The sequence below is a fragment of the Euwallacea fornicatus genome, chromosome 18, assembly GCF_040115645.1.
Source record: "Euwallacea fornicatus isolate EFF26 chromosome 18, ASM4011564v1, whole genome shotgun sequence".
In the NCBI taxonomy this organism is placed as follows: domain Eukaryota; kingdom Metazoa; phylum Arthropoda; class Insecta; order Coleoptera; family Curculionidae; genus Euwallacea; species Euwallacea fornicatus.
This window is the reverse complement of record NC_089558.1, coordinates 3,582,238-3,599,028: the sequence shown is the minus strand read 5'-3', so window position 1 is coordinate 3,599,028 and position 16,791 is coordinate 3,582,238. Positions and strand designations below refer to the sequence as shown.

At 38.6% G+C, this 16,791-nt stretch overlaps 1 protein-coding gene across 6 annotated transcripts in view; it reads left to right on the top strand.

Moving 5' to 3' along the window:
• Window positions 1-16,791, top strand: part of LOC136344827 (zinc finger protein rotund-like) — a 131,932-nt gene that overhangs the window by 62,851 nt on the left and 52,290 nt on the right. For 5 of the 6 annotated variants that reach the window (XM_066292654.1, XM_066292653.1, XM_066292652.1 and 2 more), the window contains 2 exons: window positions 1,585-1,693; window positions 14,588-14,793. In XM_066292654.1, coding sequence (XP_066148751.1) covers window positions 1,585-1,693; window positions 14,588-14,793 — 315 coding nt within the window. The remainder of the gene's footprint in view (window positions 1-1,584; window positions 1,694-14,587; window positions 14,794-16,791) is intronic. The other variant, XM_066292650.1, reaches the window with a different exon arrangement.

The following is a 16,791-nucleotide window of genomic DNA, read 5'->3' as shown; positions in this document are numbered from 1 at the left end:
AACTGATTTCTCAATTCGTTGATGCACAGCCGAAAGTAACTTGGACCAATAAATTTAATTGTTAGTGTCCTGGATTGATCCATTCGCCACACGTATGCACCCAATAACCCATTTCGATAGTCTTCATTATACAGGAATTTCTATCGATGATACTAAATCGATATAGAAGAAGAAAAGACCTACACAAACAATAAACTCAAGTTTGTCCTACTCATTGTGGATAGAGAAAGTTGGCAAAGTCAAAGCCCCAAAGATAAATCTTTTAAGGTCAATGGAAAACAATGAAGTCAAAAGTAGGTCCGAAAGTGGCACGATGGCTTTCAAAGGCGAAGCGATAAAAGGAAAATGGAAAAGCGACGTGAATTCCAAGACCGAAATCAAGTTAACCCCGGTAATTGGGCTAAAAGCCAGCCATAAATTACTTGTTGCAGCACCACGAATATTTAGCAGTTTCCCTCGAGAGAGAGTTTTACTCATTAGAGTTTCCCGATAAAACTTTCAAAAGTAAGGTCATGGATTCCTCCTTTCTTACGCACCCATGAACGAAATCATGGATCGATAAATCCTTGAACTGACCCTTTTCAATACGGTTCAGTTCGGTATTCAATGCTTTATTGATGACCAATAAATTATTCTGTTTTTTTCTTCAAGAAATGTAGGCAAATGATAGAAACACCCGCATGAATGGTTAATGTGTTCATTGGACGATGTTGAATGTTTCGATCGTGAAAATGAGTGGTTACTCAGGTGACCATTTAAACGCTTAGTTGTAGTCATTGGCTGGGGAAATTGAATTTACTCCAAAACCCAATTACTTACAATATCAGTCTTCTCATCTCACGTCCTTTGATCTTAACGCCCCTAATTCAATTCGATTAAGTGATATAGTAGCCCTTGTCCACCTGAGCGGCTGACAAATTGAAAAACTCCCTGTCACGGTAAAAGAGCTTCGATTCTACTTAGCTTCAATATTGCCCCCGCCCGCCCTCAGCCAGTCCTCTACGTACCTTTCAGCTTCGACTCTCCCAAATTCAATATATGAAATTCCCTCTCCAAATGAAACATATATTAGCCTGTTTATATAGACTTTTCCCGAAAAGGCACACTGTCAAAAGGAGACTTTAGGCACTGAAAATCCATTCCCTGTTAAGATTGTCTAGGAGAAGTTTCGTCGGTTCTAGTGTTTAGCAATTGTTTTTAGTGGGTTAATAAATTTTGCCTGAAAAATTGTTGTTGACAAGTGTAATTTTTCGAGCAGCTGGTTCAAAGAAACATCGCCAGTTGGGCCGAAAGAAGGGACTCAAGGGATGAAGGCGGTGAAGAGGGGAGCGTAGACGTGGCGCGGGGGTAAGCGTTGTCTGGTGGGCATAGCAACGACAAGGTCGCCTGTTGGCCCCCCAGACTTCCCCCCCAATTTGCCCCGTCAGACACTTTTTCATACCGACCTAATGTTTCTTCCCTCTGCTTTGTTGATTTTTTTTAATCGACGAAGATATGAATTATTATTAAGCGAGAAATGTATTAACATCAGACGAGGGGAGTTTTTGATTGCCAGTTATTAACGAGGGCCAATTTTCGTTCCAGTGCGGCCAGCACGGTAAGGACGACTACCCCAACTGGACGCGGAACAGTATGGGCATGGGCAAGCAAGGGTACGAGTCCAAGATGAATGAGCACAACCAGATGCAGAAAGGTATGTGAAAGAAGTCGCAAGAATTTCTGGAAATTCTCTGAAATGGAGAACATTTGAAGGATGTTAGGAATATTTTAGATTTTGAAGGGTATTTGAGGGTTTAAGTTTTCTAAGAGGAATTCGCTTTCGTGGAAAATTCAAAGCTTCTTCTGGATATAGAAGTGAAATTGGTTCGGGTTTTTATTTATTTGGGATATGAGGTATTCGGGGTTTTCAGGATTAGAGATGTAAAATTCCTGAAAAGGCTCGAAAAAATTCACAGCGTCAAGTGGTGAAGCACAATTTGAACAACCCTTTTTTATTCATATTTTAAACAATAATTGTAATAAAACACTATTCCGGTGGCGACGAAAAACCACCAGACTTTATTAATAAATGTCATATACGGAAATATCAAAAATATTTTTTCGTTTCATTTCATTGTCAAATGGATTTTAAACCTGATGTTTATGTAATAAAACATAGTATTCACCGATTTGTAAAATTTCAATTTTCTCGAAGACTCTCGGAGATTTCCACTTTTAACACGAACTTTTTTTATTTAAAAATTTTTCAATTTAATATTTTTCCTATAAAATCGTCAATAAATTTAAGTGCAAAAGAGTTTAGGTGCTTTTTAAGCACTATCTTGCTTTATTGCCGGTCCCTAGAAAAATGTGGCAACTTCTTCACGCATGCTCAAAGAGAGCGCAAGAAATTATAATAAAGCCAAAATGTCATAAAGTAATTATCCTCAAAAATAAACCTTTGACACGGGGTATGTATATAGAAAACGAAGCGCTTTTCGATCTACCGGGTGTCCATTCAACAGCCCCTCGGACTCCTAAGAGTTTATTTGTAATTTCATAATGTAATATAAAATATATATAGTATATAATATAACATATACAAAATATACATAATATAAAAAAATCAATTAAGGAAATGTATATGAGGCTAATGAAGGTAACTTTTGAAATTAGCGACAACCCTACACGATGTCCAAAGAAAAGAGAGAGTTGATAAAGTGTAATTTTTTTAAATTGGATCAACTGCAGTTTTCCAAGTTATAAAATCTTTTTCTGATCTTATGTTGGTTCCTAAATTTTTTTTGTCCTGGGATGCGGTGACTGGGGGCTAGGACGTTTCAAAAGAAATTTTATACATCTGCAGTGTCTCTTAAAAGAAAATTAAATCGCAGTTAGCTTAAGTTAAATTTTAGGACGGATTCTCACGTGACGTTACCTCAGCAGACACGAGTGCTCATTCAGCCAAAAATACGCACAGGGCGTTCACAATATTTTAATTTTCACTTTTTCGGCTTCATTTTTTAAAATTTTTTCAACTAGGATAGTGCGTTGTTTATGACGTAGAATGAAAGAAAATTCAATTTTCTTTATTTTAACATAACTTAAGAGATAAAATCTACATTCATGGCTAAGTGCCTTAGTGTTATTCATGCGTTGCCACGGATTCGATTTTTTCTGTTTTAAATTTTGACAGTTCATTCACTTTCTAACTAACTTCTCTTACGCTAATGCTTGGGTTTTCTACTACTGCTAAGGTGATGTCCAGTAGATTTTCTTCCGTTAAGAGTCTTTTTTCGGCTTTTTTCGATAACTAACATTTCCTGTCCGTTCAAAACGCTACTTTAAACTTTTTAGGCTCTTTAGATCAAAATGTTATCTATTCGAAAATCGTTGGGCCGAAATGCCAATAAACAATTTCCATCACATGAATCAATTACATAAATCATACCAATAAATTTTTGTTGAAAATACTTCATTTCGAAAACCAGTTCTATAGTGAACAAATTTCGAAGGAATAGAAAGCCGTAAATGATCTGTGAAAACTTAAGATCAAAAACATCGAAACCATGGCAACGCATGATTAACACTACGGCATTTAACCGTAAACGCAGGCTTTCTCGAAATAATTAATAATTCTATTGACATTTATGGTAAATAGACATTATTTTAAAACAAAGTATAGAAAATTCAATTTTCTTTACTTTGTCTCTACAAGTCTTCTACGTCATGAAAAACGCACTATCTTATTTGAAAAAATCAAGAAATATAAAGTTCAAAATATGAAAATTTAAACTGCTATTTTGAACGCCCTGTACGTCTTTTAGCCTAAATGAGTATTCGTGCCTGCTGAGGTGATCTGACATGAGACTTCATCCTAAAATTATCAAACTCCGACTTGAGTTAACTGTGGTATTATTTATTTTTGTTAATAACTGCAGATATCTAAAAAATTTTATTTATAACGTCATTCGTTTCGAGTCACTATATCCCATAGATAAAAACATTGGGGACTAACATAGAATCTAGAGTGGATTCTATCATGTGGACAGGTTGTCCCATTTGGGAAAAAAACACTTTATGGCGCCCCGCGTTTTTGGAACACTGTGGAATTTTCACTAATTTAGAATTTTATCTGCATATACTTGTCGGTAATTGAGTTTTTTATTCCATCATGACAAGACTCATAGGAACACGAGGGGTTGCTAGATGAACACCCTGTATATTTATATGAATTTTGCGTTATATTTTGGGACCTAGACTATGCGGTTCAGTTTATGGTACAATTTCAAAGACACCTTGTGTACTATTTCTCACAAGTATAAAGGCGTGGCCCGATTACCAAGTATATTTAAATCCTAATTTAAGAGGAAAATTAGTCCAGAAAAAACACTCATCTTAGATAAACAATTTTATTTATTTAATTTTTTATTTGTATCCATATTCACAACAGGACATTTGCGCTAAAATGCAATTAGTTAGGTGGTACTACTTCAAATCAGCAAAGGCCGGCCTTGTAGTACCATCATAAACCGACCTAATTCTTATCTTTTCACACCTTCCTACTGCAATAAACCACTGAGTTTACAATGGATGATCATAAAGACAAGCCTTGCAGTAGCCAGTGAGTCATAAACGTAGGGCGCTGATTGAGCCATTTGCTATTTACCACCAAACAGCTGCCTAGCTCTCTGATAAGAAATGGACTTAACCAAGGACAAGTCTGTGATATTTTAATGCCTATATGAGGTTAATGGCCAGCCTTTATTTGGGGCATCTTTTAACTATCACCGACACTTTAGCTCCTCAAAAGAGTCATTTTAATGCAAATCTGTTTCGCACTTGATAAAAAAGTCAACATCGTCTGTCCTTTTCTAATAATTCGAAAGTTGCAAACGCTATGCGGGTGGCAATTCTATTTGCGCCACCCTGTAGGTATTATTAGGCTGAAATAGAAGAGGCATTAAAAGGTACATTAGGAAAGCACAATATTAATTTTGGAGGAAAATTGAAAGTGGAGGGTTATTTTGAAAGGGGGAAGACATTTTCAAATGTGAGTATACAGCCTGTTTGTGAACTCCGATGCCAAATCTTAATGAATACGTCATCGAAAACTAAATCCAGTTTCATTAATAAAGACAAATTCGTAATTTTCGAGATACAGAGAGTCAATTTGTCCGATTTTTTAAAGTTTCGTGAAAATCGTCAGCTACTAAAAACACTTCGATTGCTGTAGTAGCTGTGTAGTTCCACCAGCGGCGCGCCCCAACAGTACCATCTGGATAATTTAACTTAAAAAAAAAAAACATTGTACCCTTGTGGCCATCCTCAAGGCGAAAATGATTCTTGTAATCCCTGGTGATTTTGGAATAAAGAAGCTCTTGTGTCTTTTCCTGATATGCAGGAAACTGAAAACATGTTTATCAATAATACGACATTAACGATCCACGGTCTTCATAGGAATATTTAGTGACGGTGCAAAAGATCCTTAGCCATATGCCTCAAATTTAGTCAATGATGGAAAACACAATTCCCCATACATAGTAGCTCATTTAATTTGTGTTGTTTCTTGGTAAAAACTCAGTTCTGAATCTCTGGATTCCGGTTGTTTACTACTCCATAAGAAACCTTGAAATACTTGGTCGTTTTAAGAGTCCAGTGGCCATCAATAACTTTTGTTAAGGCTGCTTTTCCTTGCAATCTTCCCTGTAGTCTCTGTATCGGGGACTTCCAATTTTCTTTTATCGACCTTTCGAATTTTATCTGTAATGTTGCTTTATGAAAATAACATAACAACAACTCAATAAAGACAACTAGGAACAAAAAGCCAGAACTAAAACGGAGTTGATTTACCTTATATTGTGAAATATTTTAAAATTTTCTCTTTAAAATCCCAAACGGTTGATCATCATCGGGCACGCTAAATTGAGCCCCTCTATCGAAACTCAACCGCTCTCTTTTATGATTATCAAGACCCTTTTGGTTACGCTCTAGAAACGGAAACCCTGTATATTCATGGAACCGAAAAAACCGCATACAGTGATGACCATAGAATTAGAGCGCCTACTTAATTTGTTGAAAATCTGGCAGCATTGTATGAATCTATGTTTTCAAAGTATCTCAGGGATTCCTGAGGTCTTCCTATTTCATAAGAAGTTAAGAAATTCCCATGTTTATGAAAATATTAAAGCAATCAGCGCACTTCAAGTATTAACAGAGAGTGGACATTAATTTAAGGACGCTGTTGGTTTGTCTGTTTAGCGTATCTATTGTTAAATCTTCGTGAACGTTTTTATAAGATTTAAATTTTGAGAATTAACGAAATATAGTAAACAATTAAACATGTACAGAACACGAGAACAGAAATTGTCAGGAGGACGAAACTCTTGCGGTCGCTAACCTACAGAGGAAATCAGTACAGGGATGCCACCACAACATACAAAGCTATATGCAGACTATTACTGGATTACGGTCGCGAGTTGAGAGTCAGTGCAACAGATAAAACCAAACGATACATATAAACAGCAGAACAAATTGCACTTAGGCTGACCACCAAAATCAGACACCCTGAAAACCCACCACCCAACCCATCAAACCAACTGCTATATGAACGTGCACACATGACAAGAATAACTGAAAGGCTACTACAGCTACAGGCCAAATGGAGGACAACCCTCACAATTGGACGATACTGAACTCACTTTGGCTGGCAGGACAGATGAAACCAGCAAAATTCCGTCCTCCGTCGAAACCCTTACTAGAATGCTATTGGCAGCAGAGCTATTCTTTGCCTTTTGAATCTTCCTTCCGATTTTTGTACTGCTACGTTTTCGATCATTTTTCTCGTTTTGGTGAAATGTATTAGCAAAATAGAATAATTGTACGACAGGGGCAGAAAGACCGAATGGTCGATAACCCGTTCCTTTGGGAATAAGGACGATTTATGTGTATAGGAAACAATTGAAAAATCAAAAAGTTCCACATCGTAACTTGGAGAATTAATTATTACTTTAAGGTCTTTTGGGATGTCGTATAAGAATATTGCAACAAGGTTAAAACCTACCACGAAAAGGAATCACGAATGAACACATCCGGGAATAGATAGACAAATTGTGAAACTTTCTCGCCAGAATCTCAAGATGACGGCGGTTGATATCCAGAGAGGGATTTTTCAAAAAAATTGCGAAAATTAAAACTCAGTGTTATCCCTGCGAACTAGTAGACCTCATCTGAACGAAAACAATTTGCGTCGATGAACAGCACATTAAAAATCGATGACTAAAAAAAAATATCGCACATCTGGATTACAGTTTGCAGACGACCATAAAGTATGGGCCTTGTCCCAATGGAAATACAATCTCTGGTCCGATAAAACAAAAATGAATCGGATAGGATTAGATAGGAGATAACAGATGCAGCGTCCTCCCAACCGGGAATATAATCCTAAGTACACCACAATCGCTCTGAAACATGGAGGTGAATCGATTCAAGTTTCACGCTACCTTTCCTGATCCGGAGTAGGCGCTATTCATGAAACTGCGGGGATTATGAATCAGATTCCACACAAGAGCATTGTGGGAGGCTATAATGCTACTGTATGCTGAAGAGAACTTGCCTGTAATTGGGAAATTTCGGCAAGACAACGATCCAAGGCATACGGCAGTTACTGTTCGTGGTTAGTTCAACCAGAACTCTAAAAGCCTTCCTGTAGTCCGGACCTAAATCTCATTGAAAATTCGTGAAATGATGTGAAGAAGGCCGTGAGAGTACAAAACATCAAAAGTATTCCAGATTTATTCTATGCTGTTAAGCAAGTGTGGTATTCCATTACTGAGGAACGTTGTCAGGCGCGAAGTAAATCTATACCAAACCGTTGCCTTGAAGTAAAGAAGAATAAAAGCCAACGGACTCGCTCTAGATATTTTACATTTTGTTTATTTATTTATTTTTAATATCATTATTTAATTCAATACTCTTGATTATACAGTGGTGGCCATAGAAATAGGACCACTACTGGTTCAATTTTAAATATGGAGAAAAGTTTATTGAAAGTTATTCTATCTCGTTCGAAATAGGGTTCTAAATTTCTACAAGGTTGGTAATTATGTGTGTCAATAGAAACCAGGGGAATTACCTTATACTAGAATTGTACTTCCCCTGTTTCGTTCAGACAGTCGAAACTAAAGTGGTCATAATAATAGGACCAGTGTATTAAAAGCTCGTTATTTTTTTAATAACTTTCATAATTCCTCATTCATTAGAATAGCAATTGAAAGGTAAGTCTAATTAATTATTTCGAAGCTTTTGGATGCATTTTAATAACTAATATACAAACAGATGGGGCGTAAACACCACTGTTCTTTAACTGAAAGAATTAGAATACAAACACTTAGAGATGAGGGCAATTCCCTGCGTCAAATTTCTCAAAAACTAGGAAGATCGAAAACGTTAATAATAAATGCTCTCAAACACGAAGAACAAGAAAATCGCGGTCGTAAGAGGAAAACAACCATTTTGACCGACGGCCGAATAAAGCGAGAATCCCAAAAAAACCCTTTTTTAAGTTTCAAACAACTTCAAAAGGACCTAAAATTGGAAATAAATTCCAGAACTATCCGAAGACGATTGCAGGAAGTTCATTTACATGGCCGAGCGGCTCGAAAGGTACCGTTGTTATCAAAAACAAACAAATTAAAAAGAATAAAATGTGCAAAAAATCATCTTCGCTTTGAAAACGAAGATGATAACATAAAATTGTGGAAAAATGTTCTTTTTTCGGATGAAACAAAAATTAATTTGTTCGGTTCGGATGGTCGACGGTGCGTGAGGCGGCCACCAAAACAGGAATTGCTTCCAAAACACTCTAAAAACCCTTAAACATGGAGGTGGTAATATAAAATTGTGGGGTTGCTTCTCTTGGTTCGGTGTTGGTCCTATTTATTGGATAAAAGGAATCCTGAATCAAGAGGAATACCTTGAAATAATGAAAAATGTTATGCTATCATATGCTTCGGAAGAAATGCTATTAATTTGGAAATATCAACAAGATAATGATCCGAAACATACAGCTAGGCGAGTGAAACAATTTTTTCAAAATGAAGCAATTTCTGTTGTGCCATGGCCTTCACAATCGCCGGATCTGAATCCCATCGAAAATCTTTGGGTACACATTAAGGCTACTGTGAGGAGTCATCAGGTCAAAAATAAAGAAGAACTGTGGTCCGTAGTCCAACGGGAATGGGAAGCTATTCCTGTTGAGCTCTGCCAGCGTTTAACAAGATCAATGCCTAAAAGATTAAAGGCAGTGATTGCCCAAAAGGGAGAAGCAACCAAATATTAAACATTAGGCCATATTCAATTGCTAATTTCGTTTTTTTTCCTTTTTTTTTTTGATAATGTTTTACCGGTCCTATTTTTAGGACCACATATTTATTTTGTTTTTATTGTTTTATTGAAGACTTTTATTTATTTTTCGTTAAATTATATTTTTGTATATTGTTTTCTTTATTATTAAATGTATTCTAGTTTTTTTTGTTCTAATTTTTTATCTCTTTACTGATAAAAATAAAAAATTGAAATTTTTGAAGTGGTCCTATTTTTATGGCCACCACTGTATGTTCGAGGAGTTTGTCGATTTTTTTTAAAACGATTTTTTAAAGTTTACTGCCAAGGAACCATATTTTTCGTTTCTCTTATGTGTCGTTTTTAATTCGATGGTCGCCACTACTTACTACACCCCGAAAGATCTGAGCGAAATTAGCATTTCGATCGCCAACCACAAACATGTGTGACGCAAGATCAGTTTCATCCCCAATTCACGGGAGCGGTTTAGTGAACAGCCTCAGTGCGCATTCGTTTCGAGAAACATGTCTGGGGACGTTTCTACCCCCAAAATGAAGGGTAAAACTTCCACAGGTAAACACGTTGCGCGTTATATTACAGATGTATTTATCGGTCCATCACCGGGCCTCTTTCCCCCCAATTCCGAAACCCGAAACGAAGACACGGATTGTGCTTCCTTAATGTCGCCACTCGCCTTCTCCGAGCAAACCAAACACTGTTATAACGAAGTTAATCGCTGAATTAAGATAATGGGAAGGCCATCCAGAGCTGAGCTCATCAGAAGAGCTTTGCATAAGTTACCGAAGTGGGTAATTTAACATCGTCATACGTTGTGTAAATCCGCCAACATAATCTTCCGAATGTCTTCCTCACTAATTGTACCTGCATGACTTCTGCCTCTTCGGCTCAGATGCACGCCGATGATGCAGTCGCATACATGAAGACATAAAATTAAAGATTTTAATTAAGACGGGACGTTCGACATCCGGTCATTACACTGATGACGCGGGATGGCCCAGTTTTCCTGCAGAAATTTATGGGGCCGTTTTGCGTGAAACGGGTCGTATTTTTGCGGTTTTTAACTTACGCAGTAATTGCCGATAATCGGTTTTAGTGCTGATATTTCCCTCCTGAAATTGGCGCTTATGTCGACGAGACATCGCAATAAACGACATGCAAACATTTTATATGAGCTTGTCCAGAGATTATACTTTGTAGTCGAAACTGCAAATTTATGCATGAATGTGTCGTCTTATTGTGTAATATCTCAGCGGGATGATGATTATGTCATAACTTTGTTATGGAGGGTTTAAATTGCGCCTGTATGTTGGCCCGAAATTTGCAAGCGCGGCAACAGGTGAAAGAGAAATTCCCTTATTAGTCGTGTACCTAAGTCGAACGGTTCTAAGCGGAGATTTCAAGTATTCGTGGAGATCCTTAAAAATTCGCGATTGCTTCGCCCGAATGTTCGGGAGGTTCGGCATTGAATTGAATACGAACGAAACTGCTGGAATTGAAGCTGGGAGGGTTGCGGCAAGGTTGCTTAGGTTAGTAGGCTCGGACCGGCCAATTTCAGCCGAGGCTGGGGCATGGTCTGCGCCGAAAAGACGTGCTCGCGACTCGGCTGGAAATGAAGTGAAAATTTCCCTCGCGAGGATAAAATGTTAAAACCCCCTCGAAGGTGATGATCGGCAATGAATTGAACACTTCCTCATTTCAAACGCTGGCCGGCCCGCTCTCCAGATTTACCCCCATCGGATTGTGGGGAACTGTGAAAAACCTCATTTATAAATCTGCACCCATCGACCACGGCAAAAGTTTCCAATCCACGAAGCCACCTGAATTCAGTTGCCAGTCGCGTAACCCTGTTGTAGTTTTAACACCCTTCGGTAGCACTATTATTAAAGAGCTAATAATAAGTAAAGCGCTAACGTCAGCAGTTTTATTTTAAATGCCCACAATCGCCTCTGGATTGACTCCGGATTTCCATAAGTATTTATTAACATCGCTATGCGGTAATTAAAATGCTGGACTAGCCCTGTCACGAATTAAATTTAAAAAAAAAGAAAAAAAAAAGAAAAAATTGAAATAAAAATAAGTAAAAAATGAACCCTTAAAAATCATTAAAGGTATTTTATGTTAAATATTTAGAAAAAAATTCTTCGATTTTTGCATCTCGAACCTTCACCGTAGCGAATAAATTTGCGCTCATGCCGCTTTTGAGAGAACATTTTTAGTTTCGGATGGTCCCTTTGGTTTTTATGGAAGACACAATTAAATAATTAATTAATTAAAAGTGGTCGCGTCAAAGGATTTTTGTGTTTCTCATACAGCCGTTGTAATTATCCGAATTGCCGCTTTGTATTGCCAAGCTTCAGCAAACACTGCTGAATAAATCGTACTCTTTTCAAAGTACCGCGGTACAGCAGAGTGATGGTAGAATAGGGATTCGGACCCAACAATTGTGCTCACGCCGCATCCAAGACCAGGAACCGTTCTCACACTTCTAAATCTCTGAAATAATTTTTTTTCCATTGTTTCGCTTGTTCGATCGTGGTTAAAAAAAAGATACAAATCAGTGAAATATTCTACTACGAACTCGCGGTCGCTCGCAGATATAATAGAGGTCCTACCCATAATGTTACCGTGCGATTAAGTACCAAATTTGGGTACCGGTCGAACAGGAAACTATCAAATCTGACGAGGGGCGCCCGCGGCAATGCCAAACTAACACGGGAGATTGTTAAGTTCTTTGCCATGGCCGTTTGCTTTTAAACAATCATTGTTGAAAGGAGCTAATTCACACTATTATACAGGGGTTTTCTTCGTTGAAACCGGCTTTAGAATGCATTCTCTGCATAAGAGTAAAAAAATCGGAGAGCACCGAGTAACGACAAAAGTAATTTCATGCATGTTCGTATATTTTCTACTTTAATTCATAAGTTCTCGATTAAATCGCTTTTTTCCACAATCATCCTTCGTCATTCCATTTTCTATTAGACCATTGATAATAGGGTTAGCGAAGCGTTACAACGATGAACGGGTTGAAATACCTACTTCAATCTTGGGCTGAAGAAAACGCCGTTTTGTTTGTACGGCCACCGTTTTTGTTCGTTACGGCTAATTAGTTGCATTTTGCAACAATTTCTCTTCAAACACGTTGTGTGGCGCTTTCGAACATGAGAAACCGAAAGGACAAACTGGGAAGAGCAATTAACACAAACAATAAAACCCCACAGGCAAAAGAAGACATTTTTACATGGGCATTACAATGCTTCGTGCATGATGTAAGTAGCCAAGGTCGCACGCGCAAAATGTGGGTACCAAACACCAACTGACATTCTTCGAGGCAAGGTCTCGACGGGTACTTTAATATTGAAGGCCACCTGTGTCTTTAACTATTGTGCAAGATTTAATTTCCGTCAATTGGGGTGTTATCGAACATGTAGGGAGGCTCCGGGAGGCCATTCCGCAGCCCATTCAAGATCGAGAGGGTCGTATAAACGTGGCTCCGGAAAAACGGAGGTCGAAAACGTCCAAGGTGCTCCAAATTTGAGCCGCATTAATTCCTGCGGATTTGTCTTCGTAAATCTGCGTTCGAAAGTGGGATTTGTAGGGTGAGGGGGGGAGGGGGGTGCGGCTCCAATTGCATCCACTCCACCTAAAGAAGAATATTATGCCCTTTGCGTTGGAAAGTCATAAAAAAAATACAAAAAGGCAACGAAAATAAAAAAGATTAGCAAGCAGAATTTTTATGGGATAGACATAAACATAAAAGTATATTTTTACGGCCCTTGCAGCAAAAATAAAAACAAACCGAAGTTTACGGCCCTCAGTCTAGCGTTTTATTATTATACTTTCCTAGTTTTTGTTTTTTATTTCGTCTATAAACTTAATTAAAAGTTATAATATTAAATGTGTGGATGCACAATCTCGAGTGGGAGTTTAGCGGCTTCGAAAGGTCAATTATACAGTGTTTGTTGGCTGGAAAGTTGCCGTTTTTCATTAACGGTATTGTTGTACCGGTAAAAAAAAAGCGTTGCATTTTGATTTTTATGGAGGTCCAAGGGTTATTATTCTTATAACTGAGCGACTGGTTAACGTTGAAAACTTGGAGAACATCGAAAACTTATGCAGATCGTTGACTTCCGCTCCAATCGCGTGGATTCTGTGTTGCACCGGGACGGCTCCCTCGACGTCTGGGAGCACATGCGAGCACTATGAGAGGGGCCGGTGCCGGCCGACACCCTGGAGAAGACATGGTGATGATTAAATAGGTGATTCCACCTGGACAACGGAGGTCAAGTTCTGAATCCGCGATACGGGATTCTCAGGCATCTTCATCATCGAGCCCCTACAGAATCGCGAAAATCTAACGAAAGCGATCGGTATCTCGGAAACTAAATGAGACGCCCCAACGTGGCTTCCGTGGACTTTTACAGCTCGTCCAGCCGATCTTAGTCGAGTTATTATGTAAAAAAACACTGCTCCACGAGTTCCAGAGATATCACGTCTGCTACTGCCCCCCCCCCCCCCCCCCCCCCAACCCTTTCTAATATTTCCGGAAAATTTTTACTTTTTCTTCCTACATCCCTCTTCCCTCCATATACGAAATAATGCTGAACCTCACCTGTGACCACTCCACGTCTTGTGCAAACATCAACCTCAACTAACTAGTTTCAATCCAAAGACGTGGGAAAGTTGCTATAATTTTCCGGGCGCGGACCATCATAAACATACATATATATATATTTTTTAATGCAAAGATATGCCATTAAACAGTGCGCAAGCCTTATACAGTCTCGTAAAACTAAACAACATCTCTGCATCAAGTTTCTTCATCACGAATAACTGTCGCATCTATCATAATTAACGTTTATCGCAACGACCTGATGTTAATTTGGAGCAATATCTTGCTAATTTCTTTGCAAACTAATTAACAAACCGATGGGTGTTATCTTAAGCCACTAGCAGGTTTCTGCGAGCCCGTTTTCTGATGCCTTTCTGCGATACGTACGTATACGCAGCCACAATGAACTACCTATTATAAAACACTCATAAATCCGTCAATTAACTCCAAATCGAATGCCTAACAGTCAAGCAGTCATTTCCATTTCATCAGAACTTAAAAATCATTCATTTTCATTTTAATCGCAAGCCACCGGCCGCAGAACCAGTTAACGTGCAGTTTTATGAGAATTTTATTCTAATTTAATGACGTCTTATTAACAATATTTGTCAGTATCGAAATTTGATTTGTTTCCAGTGTACGCCGGAATGGAGGATCACATGACGAGCACTCCAGGTCTGTATACGTCGGGAAGGTCCACATCAAGCAGCTCGAGTCCTGGGGTTCCAGGTTCGAGTCCGGCTCTGTTGGTGGTGCCTCAACCCATCAACGCAACCAAAATGGGCGGCATGCAAAACGGGGGAGTGCAACCGAGGAAGTATCAGTGCAAAATGTGTCCTCAGGTAGGTCTAGAAGTATAGGTCTGTCGACGAAACGAACGCTTCTTGTTCCTAAAGCAAGTCTTGAACAATTTTTTGCTCTGACTCTGTAGTTGCCTCAAGTGGTAGCTGCGACATAATATTGATAACGAAGGTATGATTTACGGCACTGGCTAATCAAAAGCAAAATTGTTGAGAGTGCGAGTAAACTCAAGCTTAACGTCTTCACAGTGGCGTAACAGGGGGTAGATCAGTTTTTATATCGACGAACAAGTCTCAAAATCTACAGCCCGTACAATCTCAACTAAGTGCACTTTCTTCGCTATGAGCTACGCCACTGACATATTTTCAACAAAATTCATTTGACTAAAAACTATATGGCCATGAACGACAGTGGCGTAGCAAAGGACAAATCAACTTGCATATTTTGGTTCATTCTCATGTTTACTTGAGCGAAAAACAATATTGCAGATTTCATATGTCAACCACATTGGCGTAATAACGAGTAACAAATGGATTTCAAAGAGAAAAAAAGGATCTGAAAACACACTTTTGCGCATTACGGGAGACATTCGTGCAGAAATGAGCTGCGCCACTGATTAGTTATAAGAAAAAATATATTCACCTCAACAAATATCGAAATCCCAGATTTCAATTATCAACTACAGTGGCGTAGCAAGGTTTATTTCAAGTTCAAAACTTTGAACGGAATCTTTCTCTTTTAACATAGCCCAATGCCAGGACCGTAGCTAGCTCAGCATTTCCTGTAAGTAATAAGATTATGACTTTATACCTATAGTATCTGTGTGAGAGCAAGATGTTCGGTAATGCTCGTCAAGGTGTCTTAAAACATTAAGAAAAGGTATTAATTAAATCGAAATTTCAATATTTACAACAAAATCTTGAAATCCAATTAACAGCTTCTTCCTTCAGATAACAACTTGAAACTCCGCAATTAAAACTGTGCAACCCCCACAACAAATCTCAAACGCGCATCTCCCCTAAGTAAAACCATAACTTCCTTTCGACCCCCCGACGACCCCTTACTTCCCACACAAAATCACAAAAAAGTAGCAATTTTTCTCGATCTTCCTTTAACTATACCTACATCCGAAACAAAATAGAATGTTTCACGAACTACTCGCGTTTCCGGCGTAGGGGGTGTTTCCTGTGTTTGAGAAGAGGGTGCAAAATTAGTTTTTTAGTTGAAACGAGATATTTTTAAGCGCTGGAATCTTTAACATGGCGTATAAGTTCATTTCACCCCCGTCTCACATCCCCCCCCCTTCCCCACCCCCTCGTCGGGATTCTCGCTGCGTCACATCCAATCTTCGAATGCTATGGGAAAATCGAGCGGCTGCAAATCGGGCTCGTACGGAGGCCTACTACAGAACCATCAAAAACCCTCTAAGAACTGGTTTTAAGGGCGGTTTCGGGGGTATAGTGGGCCGTCAGGCGGATCTTGCACCCCCTATGTATAATACACCTGTTTCTTCGATCACATTGAAAAAAATCTCTTCCCACAAGATCGCGTTCACCTCAAGAAAGTGAAGGTAATATCTAGTGCCCTAATGGTCTAATTTTAGTTTTCGAAGAGGGTGAGCCGCGTTTTTAAGGATTTCAACGTAAAAAAGTACTAAAAAAAGTTCGAATACTTCGACTGTTTTTCAGTTTCTAGCATCGCATCAGTCTTCTGCTTAACATCATCTACTCCAAATTTGAAATATATCTAAACATTTCTAAAAGTGTTTTTGAATTTTTCCAGACATTCTTTCGTGGATATCTCGAGAACTTGTGAACCAGTTGACCACAACATTGTATGACATTAATGTTGTGGACGAGGTCTACGTAGATGGAGCTGTAATATCTTTTAGTTCCTGCGATACAGGGGCAAACGTGCAATCGTGACTTTGAAAAAGCCCCTAAAAATGTTTCGTAAACTGCGAGGTTCCTTAGATATCCCGTTCAGGCAGATCGCCGATGCAAAGATAACAGACGTGTGTCAGACGTTCACAAATTATT